The sequence below is a fragment of the Corythoichthys intestinalis genome, chromosome 7 (genome assembly GCF_030265065.1).
Source record: "Corythoichthys intestinalis isolate RoL2023-P3 chromosome 7, ASM3026506v1, whole genome shotgun sequence".
Lineage (NCBI taxonomy): Eukaryota > Metazoa > Chordata > Actinopteri > Syngnathiformes > Syngnathidae > Corythoichthys > Corythoichthys intestinalis.
The window spans coordinates 58,896,018-58,914,621 of record NC_080401.1 but is presented as its reverse complement, the minus strand read 5'-3'; the positions used below and the strand labels follow the sequence as shown (position 1 = coordinate 58,914,621).

General features: G+C 40.3%; 2 protein-coding genes across 8 annotated transcripts in view; both read right to left on the bottom strand.

Moving 5' to 3' along the window:
- Positions 1-2,788, bottom strand: part of eps15l1a (epidermal growth factor receptor pathway substrate 15-like 1a) — a 58,599-nt gene extending 55,811 nt beyond the window's left edge. For 4 of the 7 annotated variants that reach the window (XM_057840720.1, XM_057840724.1, XM_057840723.1 and 1 more), the window contains exon 1: positions 1,644-1,712. In XM_057840720.1, the coding sequence (XP_057696703.1) occupies positions 1,644-1,691 (48 nt within the window). In that variant the 5' untranslated portion in view covers positions 1,692-1,712. Of the gene's footprint in view, positions 1-1,643 lie in introns of all 7 variants that reach the window. The other 3 variants (XM_057840725.1, XM_057840727.1, XM_057840721.1) reach the window with 2 other exon arrangements.
- Positions 2,789-4,428: 1,640 nt separating this feature from the next.
- LOC130918737 (UV excision repair protein RAD23 homolog B-like) lies at positions 4,429-18,482 on the bottom strand. Its single transcript, XM_057840728.1, has 10 exons — positions 18,256-18,482; positions 14,847-14,928; positions 14,695-14,774; positions 14,132-14,478; positions 10,777-10,826; positions 10,573-10,700; positions 10,026-10,143; positions 9,799-9,956; positions 9,411-9,578; positions 4,429-4,690 (listed from the first exon to the last, which is right to left on the bottom strand). Exons 1-10 carry the CDS (start codon positions 18,322-18,324, stop codon positions 4,577-4,579), a joined length of 1,314 nt encoding a protein of 437 aa, XP_057696711.1. The 5' UTR covers positions 18,325-18,482; the 3' UTR covers positions 4,429-4,576.
- Between the last annotated feature and the right edge of the window lie 122 nt (positions 18,483-18,604).

Below are 18,604 nucleotides of genomic sequence, written 5' to 3'. Positions count from 1 at the left end.
GTCGTGGACTTTGCTTTAAAGGCAACATGCATATTGGTCCGCAACCGACAATGAAAAACCGACGCCAATATCATTGGATATCATTTTTGTGACGCTTTTATCGGCCAATATAATTGGCTTCCCAATAACATATCAACAGTTCTAATTACAATGATGTGATTTATTACTTTTCTTAGCGACTATGCGGTCTTTTATTTTTATTTATTTTTTTACTTTATTTAGCGACTACTTCTTTCTGGCAATGCAGTACTTATATGTGATGAGTTTATAATTCATTATTGTTTATTTTATTTGTGCACCATACGTGATTAAGGTCTTTCCCTCATATAACAAATCCCAAGCATGAGTTGGGAGACATCTATAGGTCGTTCTAAGCAAAGCAACATAATAACATAGTAACATCAGACAACTATTTAACTCTCACAGTAACTCTTGAACTCTTACATTTAACTTTCATTGCTATTGACGATGCTAGTTTAGACGTCCAATCATTTTGAAGGGACTTTCACATTCAAACGGTGCCATCTAGTGGCAGACAATAAGTGAAAATGACTTAGATGTCCAGTTCATTTCCATTCATTGGGAAGAAAAATGAATCAGCAGATAAATGTTTTTTATTCTATTTTTTCTATAATTAGATTTTTTAAAAATGGATTAGGCAGTAGATAATGGGTGGTTGGATTATTTTAGATATTGGAACGCTAATCATTTTCATGTATTTCTTAAATTTGAATGAAATAAAATGTAATTCCATTTTTTCTAAGATCGTTAACTCATCAACTGCCATTGACGTCGCTAGACGTCCAATCAATTTGGAGTGAAAATACTTTTTTGGATAGATTTATCGTCTATAGACGTCTCTGAACTCAATAAAAAAACTTGATGAGTACTGTAGTTTGTTATTTATTATAAATAAGTTTGATTATTATTTTATTTTTTTATGAAAACCTTGCATTTTTTAACTTATCGATTCATGACATTAGTTCAAATGACATGAATGTTCATTTTAAACACTTTCTTGTATGCATTACGCTTAATTTTTAGAATTGAATTTAAACGTCCACCGGCTTGAGCCGTTCAAATCGGTCGGAAAATGCCGATTTTTATTTAAATCAATCAGTTCTTTAAAAGGTTACACACGCAGCTTACTGTATGAACACGTAAATATCATCATAACACAATTCCAGCTCGCGGTCAAGCGTCTTAAAAACCACGACAAAAAGCCACTTAATACGAAATTTGTACTGAAGGACAAGACAGGCGGGTTTGGCTTCGCCTTTCCTCCGCAAATGAAGCCGGAGCGCTCGACTTCAGCATCAATTTGTCACCGCGACCAGATTAGCTCCGACAAGGCTAGCCAAGCTAGCCATGGGAGGCTAGCTGCGGGACTCCGCTGGTCGTCGGGACCACACCCGCGGGAAGACGGCATAGCGCCCGAGTCCGCCCGCCGCCAGCCTCGGTTAACTGGAGACTAGCCGGCTAGCTTGTCCCCGGCTAACTAACGAGCCCGCTACGTAACGGGAACGCCTCACTGGGCCTGGCTCGGTGAGAACGCCAAGCTTTAATTTCCCTCCTCCGGTTGGCGACGTCACGGCAGACGACGGTAACACGGTGTGTCATCGGCCCACGAAAGGCACACGTACGGTTGCGGTCGTGTGCTTGGAAGGAACCGGGGAAAGGAAGGGCCGCATCCTTTACCTGACTGAAAGATGTGAGCGCTGCCATCTTCCCTGTTGCTCCGGGAACGCACCCTCCCTCACTGGCACAGCCGGGAAAAGTGCGACCCCAAGCGGGCAGCGTGGGACTTGCTGCTCCTGCGCATACAGGCGGCCATCTTGCGGCAGGTGAGGGATTTACTTGAGTAAAAAATGACTATAAAATTGGTTTATGACAAAATATATTAACTTTGCAGTGATTCAGGTTGAAGATTTATTTTTTAAAAACTTTTTAGCTTAATAGATCTCTGCTAGCTCTCCTAGTCAAAATGAATTCGACATCTAAATACTACTTCTAAACTCTAAATGGTATACAATCGATCTCAATGAATTAATCTTTAATCTAAAAGCTAATATCTTAAACCATTGCTAATATTTAATTAATATACCAGTATATTTAAAATCAAAGAACAGAATATTACTTTTTTCAATTATCTAGCACTACGCAAGTTAGCCAATTGTTGTAAACTTTAGCATTATATAGCATTTAAGCTAGCGGGATTTTGCTATGCAAGTTAGCCGATAGTTGTAAACATTAGCATTATATAACATTTAAGCTGGCGGACTTTTGCTATGCAAGTTAGGCAATTGTTGTAAACAACAACATTATAAGTTAGCAAATTGTTGTAAATATTAGCACTAAGCGGTTGCGCAACATCTGTAAACGTGGGTTTCCAGGGTAAAACGGAGAAATTAAAAATAGTTTGGGGGCTTAATGCGCCATCAATCTGCTATGGCAGCATATAGACATATTGTTCTATCAAACACAACAGATCTTTTGGCTTAAACTACAGCAATTTATTTTAAAGAGGGGTGCAAGAGTAGAATCTGCTCTTTCAGACTTGTCTGTGTTTTCCACCATATATAAGTTCCATAGTGGCGGTGTTTACTCGGCATGTTCTTTTTTTAATTTCGTGCGGTACGCTATTGCCTTTTGCTATGCAAGTTAGCCAATTGTTGTAAACATTAGCATTATATAGCATTTAAGCTAGCCAACTTTTGCAATGCAAGTTAGCAAATTATTGTAAACGTTAGCATTATATAGCATTTAAGATAGCCAACTTTTGCAATGCAAGTTAGCAAATTATTGTAAACATTAGCATTATATAGCATTTAAGCTAGCGGACTTTTGCTATGCAAGTTAGCTAATTGTTGTAAACATTAGCATTATATAGCATTTAAGCTAGCGGACTTTTGCTATGCAAGTTAGCTAATTGTTGTAAACATTAGCATTATATAGCATTTAAGCTAGCGGACTTTTGCTATGCAAGTTAGCCAATTGTTGTAAAGAATTACATAGCATTTAAACTAGCGGACTTTATCTATGCAAGTTAGCCAGTTGTTGTAAACATTACCATTATATAGCATTTAAACTAATAGACTTTTGCTATGCAAGTTAGCCAACTGTTGTAAACTTTAGCATTATAGTAATTGACCTAGCGGACTTTTGCTATGCAAGTTAGCTCATTATTGTAAACATTAGCATTGTATAGCATTTAAGCTAGCGGACTTTTGCTATGCAAGTTAGCCAATTGTTGTAAAGAATTACACAGCATTTAAACTAGCGGACTTTATCTATGCAAGTTAGCCAGTTGTAAACATTACCATTATATAGCATTTAAACTAATAGACTTTTGCTATGCAAGTTAGCTAATTATTGTAAACTTTAACATTATAGTAATTGAGCTAGCGGACTTTTGCTACGCAAGTTAGCTAATTATTGTAAACATTAGCATTGTATAGTAATTGAGCTAGTGGACTTCTGCTACGCAAGTTGGCGAATTGTTGTAAACATTAGCATTATGTAGCATTTAAGCTAGCAGACTTTTGCTATGCAAGCTAACCAATTGTTGTAAACAATAGCATTATATAGCATTTAAGCTAGCGGACTTTTGCTATGCAAGTTGGCCAATTGTTGTAAACATTAGCATTATATAGCATTTAAGGAAGCGGACTGTTGCTATCCAAGTTAGCCAATCGTTTCTTTGTTGCAATTGACTAATGCTATGCAAGTGAACCAATTGTTGTACACATTGGCATTATATAGCATTTATGCAAAAATCCTCATTGCCTAGCATTGGCGGCGCTAAACATCCAATTGCCTAGCGCTGTCAACGGCGCTGAAACCAGAGCATTCACAGCCAGTTTTTACAGGTCACTTTCTGTTCATTTTAGTGCATTTACAGGTCATTTCCTGTTGATTTTTTCAAATCACTTCCTGTTCAGTAACCCAAAATCAACAGGACGTGACCTGTAAATGCCCCAAAAAGAAAAGGTCAGCTAATGAAATCAGATTAGATTGGAAGTCTACTTGTGATAAACTCACAGCGGATGTTAAGAGTTTGTTTTTCTGTTTATTAGTCATATTGTAGAATATCATAGAATGGTTTCCTGACCTATGTATCAGTAATTGTTGTATCGCCGTATCGTAAGATCGTTATCGTCAGTGTTTTACCGTAAATCATACCGTATCGTGAGCTACTTTACATTCCTAATATATATAGATCCACTTTTATAGCAGAAAATGCGCGGGTCATAGAAATACACTTTGATGTCCAATAGGTGGCCGTAAATGAATGTCCTAGGGCCCCATTTTGCCCCCAGTCCACATGTTTGAAACCCCTGCTCAAGAATATTCTCCTGGAAAACGCATTTTTTTTGAACCAGCAGTTTATCCAGCAATGCAGTTTTTCAACATGTGACAAAACGAACCTTGAAAGCAAACCATGAAAGGTGACATTTATTCAAGATTGGCTTCAATCCACCGCTCGAAGCCTGGCGGACGGCTCTGAAGGGGACAGCGTTTTCGAGACGCTGGGGTCCAAGGGGACTCGGGAGGACAAAAAAACAAACAGAACAAACTACTCGTCATCCCAGGCTTGCTGCAGCAGGAAGTTGGCGGCCAGGTTTTCGTTCTTCTCGCAGGCAAAGTACGCCTGAATGACCAAACCCTCGGGGAAGCCCAGCGCTTTTAACTGAAACCAAAAACAACATTTAGAGTCAAACAAAGCCACAAAATTTTACAGTCCTGAACTCGTTAGCTGCCTCTGTCCAATCCATTTGAAGCGGGAGGGTTAGCACTGGAGCAAATGAATGTTAATTGAGGTGAATTGTGGAAAATTTGCATTTCCTCCAGGTTTCTTTTGCACTAATGTCTTAATTACTCCCACAAAACGTTGAATCTTAATCCCTTGATGGATTAAACACGGTTAACTCATTGACTGCCATTGACGTGCTGCGTTAGCTAGCTAGCTAGCACATGCTGACACACAGCAACAAGAGAATAGCATGCTAGCAAAAATCTGTAGCTTATTCTGGGTGTGACATCATCTGTGTGGAGATTTTTTTAGTGGGGGGGCAAGGCAGCTGATAAAAGGAAGACCAATTAGTACTATCTAATTTCATTATTAAGCATTTTCCGTCACTTTTTTTTAAAGATGGATTTGTGGGTAACGTTTACTCTAGTGCTGCAACGATTGATCGATTTATTCGAGTATTCGATTAGAAAAAAATATTCGGGTGAAATTTTGTTGCTTCGATTATTCGTTTAATTAAAGTGGTATTGTTATGGTTTATTTTGAAAGTGTTTGCATTTAGTTTTATTGATTAGGGTGGATACACTGCCCTGTAGTCTGCCTCTTTTCACTTAGCTGCATCCAACTGCTTCCTGTTAAGACCAACATACGACCAAGTTTTAGTTTGAGCTAATGTTTTTTAATGCTTTCATAATTTAGTTTATAGGTATATTTAGCCGTTTTTTGAGGGAATATGTGTCCGAACCATTTGTTAAGACCATTGTAAAAAAAAAATTTGGGGGCATTTTATAGCATTTAAGCTAGCGGACTTTTTCTATGTAAGTTAGCCAATTGTTCTTTTGTTGTACATAGATAGATAGCCTTTTTTTATTTTTTTTATTTTTTTTATTAAACCGTTTGAGGTATTTTAATTTTTCATGCTCCTTATCCGAATATTCGAACTAACTAGTCCATTGATTAATCGACTACTAAAATATTCGATAGCTGCAGCTCTAGTTTGCTCAGCTATCATTTCAATAATTTTTAGTGCTGCGCTAGCTAGCTAGCAGACACATGTCGACACATGGGAACAAGAGAATAGCATGCCTATGGATTGCATGCTAGCAAAAATCTGTAGCTTATTCTGGGTATGGCATCATCTGTTTGGAGATTTTTTTTGTGGGCGGGGCTAAGGCAGCTGAGGAAGGAAGACTAAATAGGATCTAATTTCATTATTAAGCCTTTTCTATCACGTTTTTTATGGATTTTTGTCCAATGTTTGCTTAGCTATCATTTAAATCATTTTCAGTTCACATGTTGACACATGGCGACAAGAGATAAGCATGCCAATGGATTGCACGCCCGCAAAAATTTGGGTGTGACATCTTGTGTTTGGAGACTTTTTAGTGGGCGGGGCTAAGGTAGCTGAGAAACGAAGACTGATTAGGATCTAATTTCATTATTAAGCCTCTTGTGTCACTATATTTTATGGACATGTGTCCAAAGTTACTTCTCATTTCTAGTGGTGTGCTAGCTAGCTAGAACATATTAATACATGGCAACAAGATAATAGCATTCATGATGTCATGCACCCTAACAAGGTTCCCAGGGCCTTTGGAAGCGAAACAGCCCTACAGCATCCCAGGCTTCAACTGGGACCGTGTGCTTTGGTCAGATGAGACCAAGATTGAGCTTTTTGGCAACAAACACTAATGCCCCTTTCCCCACTGAAACTAGTGGGTCAACGCGCGTTTTTCCAAGCCGATGCAACCCACTAGCAATTGGCATTTGGCACCTTTCCCATTGACAAAAAAAGCCGTGTCTTTTTTTTTTTTCTCCCCACCCGTCTAACCCCTCGACAAGTGCGACCGAATTCATTTCAGTTCAAGGAAGTAAACAATGCAAAGCAACATAGAAGCTTCCTTTCCGTTTGTGTTCTCTGTTTTCATGCTTTTTACTGCCCTCAAAATGGTCGAAATGCAGCAAAGGATCAACACTCTGCTTGTGCTGAGGCAACGTAGGCGACGTGAACTTTGACTTTAAATTGAAAGGAGTCGTGTACGTTCACAGGAGGAGAAGAGCCTTTGTTTTATCTGTTATGGCTATTGCTAACGCTGCTACACTGACTGTTCGCTGTATTTGGATCCGGGCTAGAGCACATGGTTTTTGTTTTTGTTATGACGCATCACGTACTAGCCTACGTCACCACGTAGATTAGCGTGTTGACTGTTGACCCGGGGTTTTGCTTTCACACTGCATGGCGATCAGAGCCGCGGTGATTTTAACGCGGGTCGCTTGGCGGGTTGATTGCACGGGTCGAAGCGGGTCGCTGCACCTTTCCCACTGCCACCAAAAGCCGATTGTTAGCGGGTTGACACGGGTTTTTTGGCCAGTGGGAAAGTAGTCTCTGTGGGTCTGGCGTGCCGCAAAAGATGCGCATGCTGAAAAGCACCTCATACCCACTGCGAAGTATGGGGGTGGGTCAGTGATGCTGTGGGGCTGTTTCGCGTCCAAAGGCCCTGGGAACCTTGTTAGGGTGCATGGCATCATGAATGCTTTGAAATACCAGGACATTTCAAATAAAAATCTGTTGCCCTCTGCCCGAAAGCTGAAGATGGGTCGTCACTGGGTCTTTCAGCAAGACAATGACCCTAAACATATGGCCAAATCTACACAGAAATGGTTCACCAGACACAAAATCAAGCACCTCCCATGGCCATCTCAGTCCCCAGACCTTGTTTTGTTGGCAAAAGGGGGTTGTTCAAAGTATTAATTCCAGGGGTGCTAATAATTGTGACACACATTATTTGATGTCAAATAATTATTTCTTAATGTGGGATTTTTTCCCCACTGAATAAATGCACTTGTATTGAAGGTTGGATTTTTCTCTTTTTTTCCCATTAAGGTCCCATATTATTTGAATAAAAAAAAAATATTAGAAGCTAAAAAACACATCTTAACCAGGGGTGCCATTAATTATGGAAGGCACTATATCTTTTCTAGTGCTGCTCTAGCTAGCTAGCACATGTTGACACATGGCAACAAAAGGATAGCATGCCTATGCATAACATCCTAGCAGCTCATTCTGGGTTTGACATCTTCTGTTTGGAGATTTTTTTTTTTTAACTGAGCGGGGCCAAGGCAGCTGATAAAAGGAAAACAAATTAGGACCTAATTTCATTTTTGAAGCCTTTTATGTCACTCTTTTTTTCAAATGGATTTCTGTCCTAAGTTTGCAATCATTTTTAGTGCTTCGCTAGCTAGCTAGCACATGTTGACACACAGCAACAAGAGAATCGCATGCCTATGGATTGCATGCTAGCAGCTTATTCTTGGTGTGACATCTTGTGTTTGGAATTGTTTTTTGTGGGCGGGGCTAAGGCAGCTGAGAAGTGAAACCAAATTAAGATCTAATTTCATTATTTAACTTTTCCGTCACTTGTTAATGAATGTGCATCCAAAGTTTGCTCTACTATCATTTCTTGTGCCGAGCTAGCTAGCTAGCTAGCTAGCTATCATATATAAACACACGGCAACAAGATAATAGCATGCCTATGGTTAGCATGCTAATCATTCTGGGTGTGACATCTTGTGTTTGGAAATTTTTTTGTGGGGGGTGGGGGGGGGCTAAGGCAGTTGGGAAAGGAAAACAAATTAGGATCTAATTTCATTAATAAACTTTTCGGTCACTTTTGAATGGATTTGCATCCAAAGTTTGCGCTACTATCATTTCTAGTGCTGAGCTAGCTAGCTAGCACATATTAACACACGGCAACATGATAATACCATGCCCATGGATAGCATTCTAGCAGTTCTTTCTTGGCGTGAAATCCCTCTTCTGTTTGGATATTTTTTTAGAAAGCGGAGCTAAGGCAAACTAATTCGGATCTAATTTCGTTATTAGGCCTTTTCAATCACTTTTTTTCATGAATTTGCATCCAAAGTTTGCTATCATTTCTAGTGCTGCGCTAGCTAGCTAGCACATGTTAACACAAGGCAACAAGATAATCGCAGGCCAATGAATAGTATGCTTGCAGCTAATTCTGGGTGTGACATCATCTTTTTTTTAGTGGGCGGGGCTAAGGCACCTTATTAAAGGAAAGCTAGTTAGGATCCAAATTTATTTTTGTAGCCTTTTCTGTCACTTTTTCTGAATGGATTTGTGTCCAAAATATGCTCTGCTATCATTTTAAAGGTCACTTGCAAAAGTCATAGCACCTTTAGTGGTACCTTGAGATACGAAAGCTTCAGTACGCAAAAAATTCATTTCACAAAGTTTTAACAAGCTTTTATAACCTCATATTACAAAAAGTGATTCATCATATGTAAGATATGACGTATAGTAAATAACAGGTCATTCTTGCTGGTATTAGCTCGTCTTTTAGCACGCTGTGTTTGCTATGAGTTCCTGTAGTCATGTGATAACCTCTGTAGAATGCGCTGAAATCTACAAAACTAGTTACACTTAAGCGCCATTAGGGGGCGAAAAAGCATTACACATAAAGACAGGCGATCAGAGGGCGTGACAGCAAATTTAGTGTTTTTTTTTTTTTTTTTTTTTTTAATTGAACTTGGAACCAATTAGGCCATTTACATGTAATACACGATTAAAAAGCCACCCCGGAACCAATTTCGTATCCTGAGGTATCACTATAATGGATTAATTGAAAAACTTGCTGACCCTTTCGATAGCTTCCTTCTCTTGCGGCGTGACCTGGATGTAGTTGGAGCGGGATGCCGCCCGCGGTTCGGTGCTATCGCTTCCGCCGCCGCCGCCACTGCCGCCGCTGCCACCCCCTTGGGGCTCGTTCAGCATCTGGACGAAGCGTTCCTGATGCTGCGTGATTTGCTGCGTGACGACAAAGGACAAGACGTAAGACGAGGAGGTGGCGACTGGGTTAGGGATGGAATGATACACGAAGCTCAGGATGCGATACAAAGCTCACGATAACTATGATCTCACGACATGGCGATATAACAATAACACTGTTATTTTCAAGCTCGATGCGTATCCCGACGTTTCGTATCGCGATTTTATCCCCAATCTAATCTGGGAGGCAGGCGGTCACCTGCAGCAGTTGTGGGTTGTCCCGCCCCAGCTGCTGCAGAAGGGCGGGCAGCAGCGCCGGGTTCTGCTGGATGATCTGACGCATCTGCTGGAACTGGGGTTGGTTCCTCAGGAACTCCAGCGGGTTCCGTGAGGATGGGGAGACATCAGCGGGCGGGCCTGACGGGAATGGGAAGGCGTGAACAACACTGAAAAATATCGGCGAGTCTTGCGGTTTTTCGCACTTACGGGCAGCGGCATCCTCCGGCGCTGAAGGCGGAGCTGGTACGGGGGCCGGCACGACGGGCGCGTCCGATGGAGCGTCCCCAAGTGGCGCAGTGTCACCGGACTCGGCAGTGGGGAGACCCTGCTGGCAGGAATTTGATTAATTTGCTACCAATAGTCATCCAGTCTATTGCCCTCAATACCATTTTGCCCGATTTTTATTACACTTTTACAATACTTATAACACAAGGTGATAAAATGTAAAACTTCGACAGATATAACTGAAATGAACTCGTTCAAAACTTCATAATGATTTTGTATGAGGATTGCTTTTATTAAAAAATACACTTTTTAAAAAAATGTAAAATAAAAACAACAAAAACCAAAATCACCCCAAATCTAAAAGAAAATTGCCTGAAATCAACATGATGTAAACTGTAAATGCTCCAAAATCAACAGAAATTGCCCCAAAGCTAAAAGAAAATGACCTGAAATCATCAGGTAGTGACCCGTAATTTCTCGTGCATTTTCACCCAAAATGCTCTAGTGGTGAATGGAACTGCGCACTGACCGTTAGCAAATACTCGACGGCGCGGTCGGGGTTGTTGTAGCTAGCTCGGAGCGCCGACACCACGGCCTGGCGCTGGTAGCCCATGGCGGCGATCTCCGACACCAGGTTCTCGTAGGCCTGGCCCGTCACTGCCGGGGATGGACAAGCTGCGCTCGAGCCCCGTCGCCAAAGCGCGCGTCGGGCCGGGCCGAACGCTTTTCTTACCCAAAATGGACGCCGCCTCCTCCAGAAGGCCCCGCTCGTCCGCCGCCGGGCTGCGGGACCAAAAAATGCACTTTCAACTTGCCATTGTCGGCCGCTAGAACTATTTTTTTTTAACTTAAATTCCTCGATGAATCTTTTCAAATGGATTGGACATCAAATGGCAGCCAATGAGTTAAAGCGCAGTTGAATTAAGTGAGATTAATTACGATTAATCACTTTCTATTTCCTAATGAATTCAAAAGTGGTATTTATTAGTAGTAGTAGTTGTAGTAGTGGTAATATTAGTAGTAGTAGCAATATTAATAGTAGTAGTCATGGTGGTAGTAGTATCAGTGGTAGTGGTAGTGGTAGTAGTATTATTATAATTGGCGGTGGTGGTGGTGGTCGTAGTATTAATATTATTATTAGTAGTGGTAATTGCAGTATTGGAATTAGTAATAGTAGTGGTGGTACTATTATTAATATAGTAGTAGTGGTAATAGTATTAGTAGTGGTTATAGTATTAGTAGTAGTAATAATAGAGGTAGGAGTATTGGTAGTAGTGGAAGTAGTAGCAGCAGCAGCAGCAGCAGTATTATTAGTGGTAATTTTAGTAGTATAAGTGGTGGTAGTATTAGTAGTGGTAATGGTATTAGTAGTAATAGTGGTGGTATTAGTAATAGTTGTGGTATTATTAGTAGCAGTAGTATTAGTAGTAGTGGTGGCAGTCGTAGTAATTGTAGTAGTGGTGGTGGTAGTAGTAGTAATATTATTATTAGTAGTGGTAGTCTTGGAATTAGTAATAGTAGTAGTGGTAATATTATTAATATAGCAGTAATGGTAATATTAGTACTTGTTATAGTATTACTAGTAGTAGTAGTCGTGGTGGTAGTAGTATTAGTATTAGTGATAGAGGTAGTAGTATTGGTAGTAGTAGAAGTAGTAGTAGTAGCAGCAGCGGTAGTATTTGTAGTGGTAGTATTAGTAGTGGTAATAGTATTAGTAGTAGGAAAGGTGGTATTAGTAATAGTAGTGGTATTACTAGGATTAGTAGTATTTATTAGTAGTGGTAGTATTAGGAGTAGTGGTAGTCGTAGTAGTAGTAGCAGCAGCAGCAGTGATAGTATTAGTAGTTGTAATATTAGTAAAAGTAGTACTAGTGGTTTTAGGTAGTAATTGTAGTAGTAGTAGTAGTAGTAGTGATAGTAGTATTAGTATCATTAGTAATAGTGTTAGTATTGGAATTAATAGTTGTAGTGGTAATATTATTATTACTATACGTAGTAATAGTATTAGTAGTGGTTATAATATTAGTAGTAGTACTAGTAGTAGTGGTGGTGGTGGTGGTAATAGTATTAGTTATAGAGGTAGTAGTAGTAGCAGCAGCAGCGGTAGTATTAGTACTGGTAATAGTAGTATTAGTAATAGTAGTAGAGGTGGTATTAGTAATAGTAGTGGTATTAGTAGTAGCAGAGGTAGTATTTAGTAGTGGTAGTAGAGAAAGTAGTACTAGTAGCAGCAGGAGCAGTGGTAGTATTAGTAGTAGTAGTATTGGTATTATTATTATTAGTAGTCATGGTAGTATTGAATTAATAATAGTAATAGTGGTAATATTATTATTAGTATAGTAGTAGTGGTAATAGTAGTAATTATAGTATTACTAGTAGTAGTAGTGCTTGTAGTAGTATTAGAGGTAGTTGTATTGGTAGTAGTGGAAGAAGTAGCAGCAGCAGAGGTAACATTAGTAGGGGTAATATCAGTAGTGGTAATAGTATTAGTAGTAGTAGAGATGGTATTAGAAATAGTAGTAGTATAATTAGTATTAGTAGAGGTAGTAGTAGGAGTATTTATTAGTAGTGGTAGTAATAGTAGTAGTAGTGGTAGTAGCAGCAGCAGCGATGGTAGTATTAGTGGTAATATTAGTATTAGTAGTAATAGTGGTATTAGTAATAGTGGTGGTTCTAGTGGTAGCATAGGTAGTATTTAGTAGTGGTAGTAGTGAAAGTAGTACTAGTAGCAGCAGGAGCAGTGGTAGTATTAGTAGTGGTAGTATTAGTAGTAGTGGTGGTATTAGTAGTTGTAGTAGTACTGGTATTATTAGTAGTAGTAGTAGTGGTAGTATTGGAATTAATAATAGTGATAGTGGTAATATTATTATTAGTATAGTAGTAGTGGTGGTAATAGTAGTAGTGGTTATAGTATTACTAGTAGTAGTAGTAGTGGTGGTTGTAGTATTATTAGAGGTAGTAGTATTGTTAGTAGTGGAAGTAGTAGCAGCAGCAGCAAAGGTAACATTAGTAGTGGTAATATCAGTAGTGGTAATAGTATTAGTAGTAGTAGAGGTGGTATAGTAGAGGTAGTAGTAGGAATATTTAGTGGTAGTGGTAGTAATAGTAGTTAGTAATAGTAGTAGTAGTGGTGGCGGCGGCAGCAGCAGCACCGATGGTAGTATTAGTGGTAATATTAGTATTAGTAGTGGTATTAGTAATAGTAGTGGTATTATTAGTATTAGTAGCAGAAGAGTTGGTGGTAGTAGTAGTGGTAGTATTACCGTATTGGCCCAAATGTAAGACGGCCCTGATAATAAGACGACCCCCTCTTTTTCAAGACTCAAGTTTGAAAAAAGACTTTTTGAACACCAAATTAATTTTTATAACAAATATAATTACAGTACATCCGAAACAAATGATTATAATATATTTGAGAGAGAAAAAGCATGTTAATTTGCCTCATTCAAATCTTAATATCTGAACATTTAAATATGTAAAGTTACTAAAGTGCAATCACATTCGTAAATGAATGGCTTCTGGTTTTTGAAATGTAAATAAATCAATCTATTGTGATAAAACAACAAAATTGTAATAGACTTCACTTTGATGGTTAATTCAGTTAACTGTAACTGCAGTCTTGAGACAAATCTGAACAAGGAAAAACATTGCAATAAATGCAAACTGGTTAAACTTGAGAGTAGCTGAGATCTCTCATGACAGAACATCGCTTCACTGATATCTGGCATCATCTAGTGTCGTGAATAGGTATAACGTCTAGACCGCGAATATAAAACGGCCCCCTTTTTTTTCAGTCTAATTTCAATGTAAAAAAACACTGTTATATTCGGGCCAATACGGTAGCATTAGTCGTGGTAGTGGTAGTAATATTAGTAGTATTTATATATCAAATTAGCTCGCCTGGTCTCAATTTTTATACATCAGAAGTCAAATAATGAATTATGAACCACATTAAAATAATTATTTTTCATATTATAATTAATATCTGGGATAAATCTCATTATCAATCTTCAAATGCTGCCAGTCCTCCCAGTTCGAACGGGTTAGATGTCTAATCATCGTCAATGGCAGCCAAAGAGTTAACTCACCTGGAAGCCGATGACCTGACGGCGGTCGGACTCGCCGTTTCCTCCGTCGCCGCGGGCTCTTTCCGGGCCGGGTCTGCCGGCTCGCTTTGCCCGGCCGGGGGGTCTCGGGCGGTGCCCGACGGGGGGGACGTGTCCTCGGGAGAAGTGGTGGGGGTGTTCTCCGGGGCGGGTGGCGCTACTTCGGATGACTGCGTGGCGGCGGGCGTAACTGCGGCAGCAGCTTCTTGTGGAGGGACGGACGAGGAGGCGGAACTTGAAGATGAGGACGGCGGGTCTGATGTTGACGAGGGCGTCGCCGATTGGGGGGTGGACTTTGGTGGAGTTTGAGGGGCGGGGGTAGCTTTGGGCTACAAGTAAATACAGCAATTTAAAAGAGTAAAATGAGCGGAATTACACTTATGATTTGTGTTTATGATCCAAAATGTATCAGAAGCGACCCAAAATAGACAGGAATTGACATTGCCATTGACGGCGCTAGATGTCCAAGCCTTCCTAGTCATTATGTATTGGACGCTTAGCACTGTCAATGGCAGCCAAAGAGTTAAAAAGAAAGCAAATCTGACCTTGGTGACCATGACCACCACAAAGTTCTTCTCGCTGATGTTGTATTCTTTGAGCGCCGTGTCGTCGTTCAAGATTTTACCTGCCGCCGACGACAAGTCGCATCAGCTAGCGCTCTTTAGTCGCCGCAAACGGCAGTGGCGGCGACCGTCACCTGCATAGATGAGCTTTTGTCCCGCGGCGGGAAACGCATCCTGACCTCGCTCCTCCGCGATTCTCTCCTTCAACACTTTCACCTGACAAACACACACACAAAAAAACAGTCAATACATTCTGAAAGTGTGACAAAGTGGCGGCGCGGGGGCCAGATCTGGCCCGCCACATCATGTTGTTTGGCTTGTAAAAACTACCGGTAAATCATATTCATTACCGTAACTTTGTTTCTTGCTAAAATTCCATTTGTATAGTCTTCAATGAAAGATCAAGGACTCCAGAAATCACACAATATTTATTTTTTTCCCTTTTACTAACTAGCTAGCTAGCCATCATTGAAATGGTGATATATTGTGATATTTTGTATCCCAAAAGGCGATTGATATGCTCCCGCTAAGAATCGTTACGTTTTGAAACAGTGTCCCTGTTTAAAAAGAAACAAGTTGCTCCCAAATTTTCCACTCGAAGAGTGTCTCTGTTAACTCAATGGCTGCCATTGGCGGCACTAGACGCCCAATTCATTTAGACTGGGAGGGGCAATTGAAACCAAAGTATTTGCAGCTAGTCGTTCTGATTATCGGGACATTTACAGGTCACTTTCTGTTTATTTTAGGGCAATCACAGGTCAATCCCTATTGAGTCTGAGTTGCTGCATATTCAATCCCGGGTCACTTCCTGTTCTGTAACCCAAAATAAAAAATATTTAACTCACCTGGAAGTGACCCAAAAAAAATTGCCCCAAAATCTACAGTAAGCAACAAAAAAATCAACAGCAATTAACCTGATATGTGCAAAAATCAACAGGAAGTAATTAAAAAAAAAAAAAAATCAATAGGAAGTGACCCCAATATCAAAATAAAAAATATTTTGGGTTGCAGAATAGGGCCAGGAATGCCCCAAAATCCACAGGAAGTGAAACAAATCAACAGCAAATGACCTGAAATGCCCCAAATCAAGAGATTGTGACCTGGAAATGCTCTAAAATCAACAGGGAGTAACCCGGAAATGCCCAAAAATCAACAGGAAGTGAGCCCCCCCCCCCCCCAAAAAAAATGCCTCAAAATCAATCAACAGGAAATGACAAAAAAAAAAATTACACCAAATGACTTGAAATGTCCCAAAATGAACAGGTAGTGACCCGGAAATGCCCATAAATCAATAGGAAGTAACCCAAAAAAATGCCCAAAATCAACAGAGTGACCCCCAAAGTCAACAGGGAGTGACCACATTAACACCCCAAAATAAATAGAGAGTGACACAAAAAATGCCCTAGAATCAACAGGAAGTAACCCAAAAAAGGCCTCAAAATCAACAGGTTGTGACAAAAAAATTCACACCAAATGACCTGAAAAGCCCAAAAATCAACAGAGAGTGACCCCAAAAAAGGCCCCAAAATCAACAGGGACCGACCCCCAAAAATGCCTCAAGATCAACAAGAAGTGACCCAAAACAAATGCCTCAAAATCAACAGGAAGCGACCCTAAAACAATGCCCCAAAATCAACCAGAAGCAACCCAAAAATTACCCAGAAATCAACATGACGTGCCATAAAAAAATCAACCGCTAATGACCTGAAATGCCCAAAATCAAGAGATTGTGACCCGGAAATGCCCCAAAATCAACAAGAAGTGACACCCCAAAAAATGCCTCAAAATCAATCAACAGGAAATGACAAATTCACACCAAATGACTTAAAATATCCCAAAATCAACAGGGAGTGACCCAAAAAATGCCCCAAATTCAACAGGAAGTGACCCAAAAAATGCCCCAAATTCAACAAGAAGTGACCCAAAAAATGCCTCAAAATCAATCAACAGGAAATGACAAACAAATTCACACCAAATGACTTGAAATGTTGCAAAATCAACAGGGAGTGACCCAAAAAATGCCCCAAAATCAACAGGAAGTGACCCAAAAAATGCCCCAAATTCAACAAGAAGTGACCCAAAAAATGCCCCAAATTCAACAAATGATCAAACAATGCCCCAAAATCAACCAGAACTGACCTAAAAAAGCCCTAAAATCAACAGGAAGTGACCCAAAAAAAATTGCCCCAAAATATACAGTAAGCAACAAAAAAATCAACAGCAATTAACCTGAAATGTGCAAAAATCAACAGGAAGTAATTTAAAAAAAAAAAAAATCAATAGGAAGTGACCCCAATATCAACAGGTGACCCAAAAATGCCTCATAAACTACAGGAAGTGACCCAAAAAATGCCCCAAAATCAACAGGAAGTGACAAAAAAAAAAACAGCAAATGACCTGAAAGGCCCAAAATTAAGAGATTGTTACCCAGAAATCCTCTAAAATCAACAAGAAGTGACCCGCAAATGCCCCAAAATCAACAAGAAGTGATCCGCAAATGCCCCAAAATCAACAGGAAGTGACCCAAAAAATGCCCCATAAACTACAGGAAGTGACCCAAAAAAATGCCCCAAAATGAACAGCAAGTGACAAAAAAAATCAACAGCAAATGACCCGAAATGCCCCAAAATCAACAGAAAGTAACTGAAAATCAACAGCAAATGGCCTGAAATGACCCAAAACTAAACACATTGTTTGCCATTGACTGCCACAAACGTCCAATCCATTTGAAGAGATAAATGTGAGCTCCCCATATTGTGAGATCATCGTTATTGTGAACCTTGTGTCGCAAATCGTATCATATTGTAAGGCACCCAGAGGTTCCCAACTCTAGTAGTGACCACTGTCCCTGAAAAGGCTATTTAAGGCTATTGGGGTAGAATAACTTCGAGATAAGATTTGTTAGCACAATGACAAGGCGTGTAACGCACACACCATAGTTGGGTTAACGCATGTCCAATATAGTTTTAAACAGAAATACGCAGGAATTTCAGTACACAAACAATAAGGAATCTTGCAGTGTCATTCACTGACACCGAGAAGAGTCAAATAAATTGGCAGCGACACTTCGTTTTTTGTAGTTTTTCAAAATAGGACAAAACCAGACTGCGGTTTTTTTAATGACAACTGTTTATAAAACCTCGTTGCGACATCAGGCGTGTAATTTCCTTCTTTCTAACAAATACTTTCTATGAAGACGTAATCTAAAAACACCGTGGCGCAATTTAAAACCCGACATGTATTTTATATTGAAGGAAACCGACGCGTACGCCGCTCTGACTTCGGCTAGCTTCACTCCAGCGACTTCTCGCGCGCGGGTGACTTGAGGTCCCGCAAACACGTCTTGTTGTGTCCCCTCTCTCCCCTTGCACATTTTCCCGTTTCCCAAACATTTACAAATTGAAAATGAAGTTTTTGCCGAGGGTTTAAGAGGTCCAGGTAAACACACTTACCGCGCAGGTAAGCTAAGCTAGGCTAAAGCCAGCGTATGTTTCAAGCTAGCCCGCCGGTCCGCTGTGTTTACCTCGAGCAACTTTGACTCACCGTTTCCTCGTCGTCGATGTGAATTTTAAAAGTCTGCTGCTGGAGCGTCCTCAGCGTCACCGTCAGCATGGTGCCAGCCGCCACAAGCCAAAAAAGCACGCGGGAAAGGGGGAAACAAATATTCTTTTCGCACTTCACATTCGCTCTATGTTTCTCAAGAGTTAAGTGGACTCAGCGAGTGACTCAGCTGTCTGACTCAATGGAAGCTGGCCGAGGGCACGAGGGCGCCCTCTAGCCGGCCAGGGGGAGAATGGTAGGAACGCGTGGCCTTCAGGACGGTGGGAAAGGACACAACACAACACAACCCGCGAAGTGGCGGTAAATCTGTCTCAATAACAAGAAAATACAA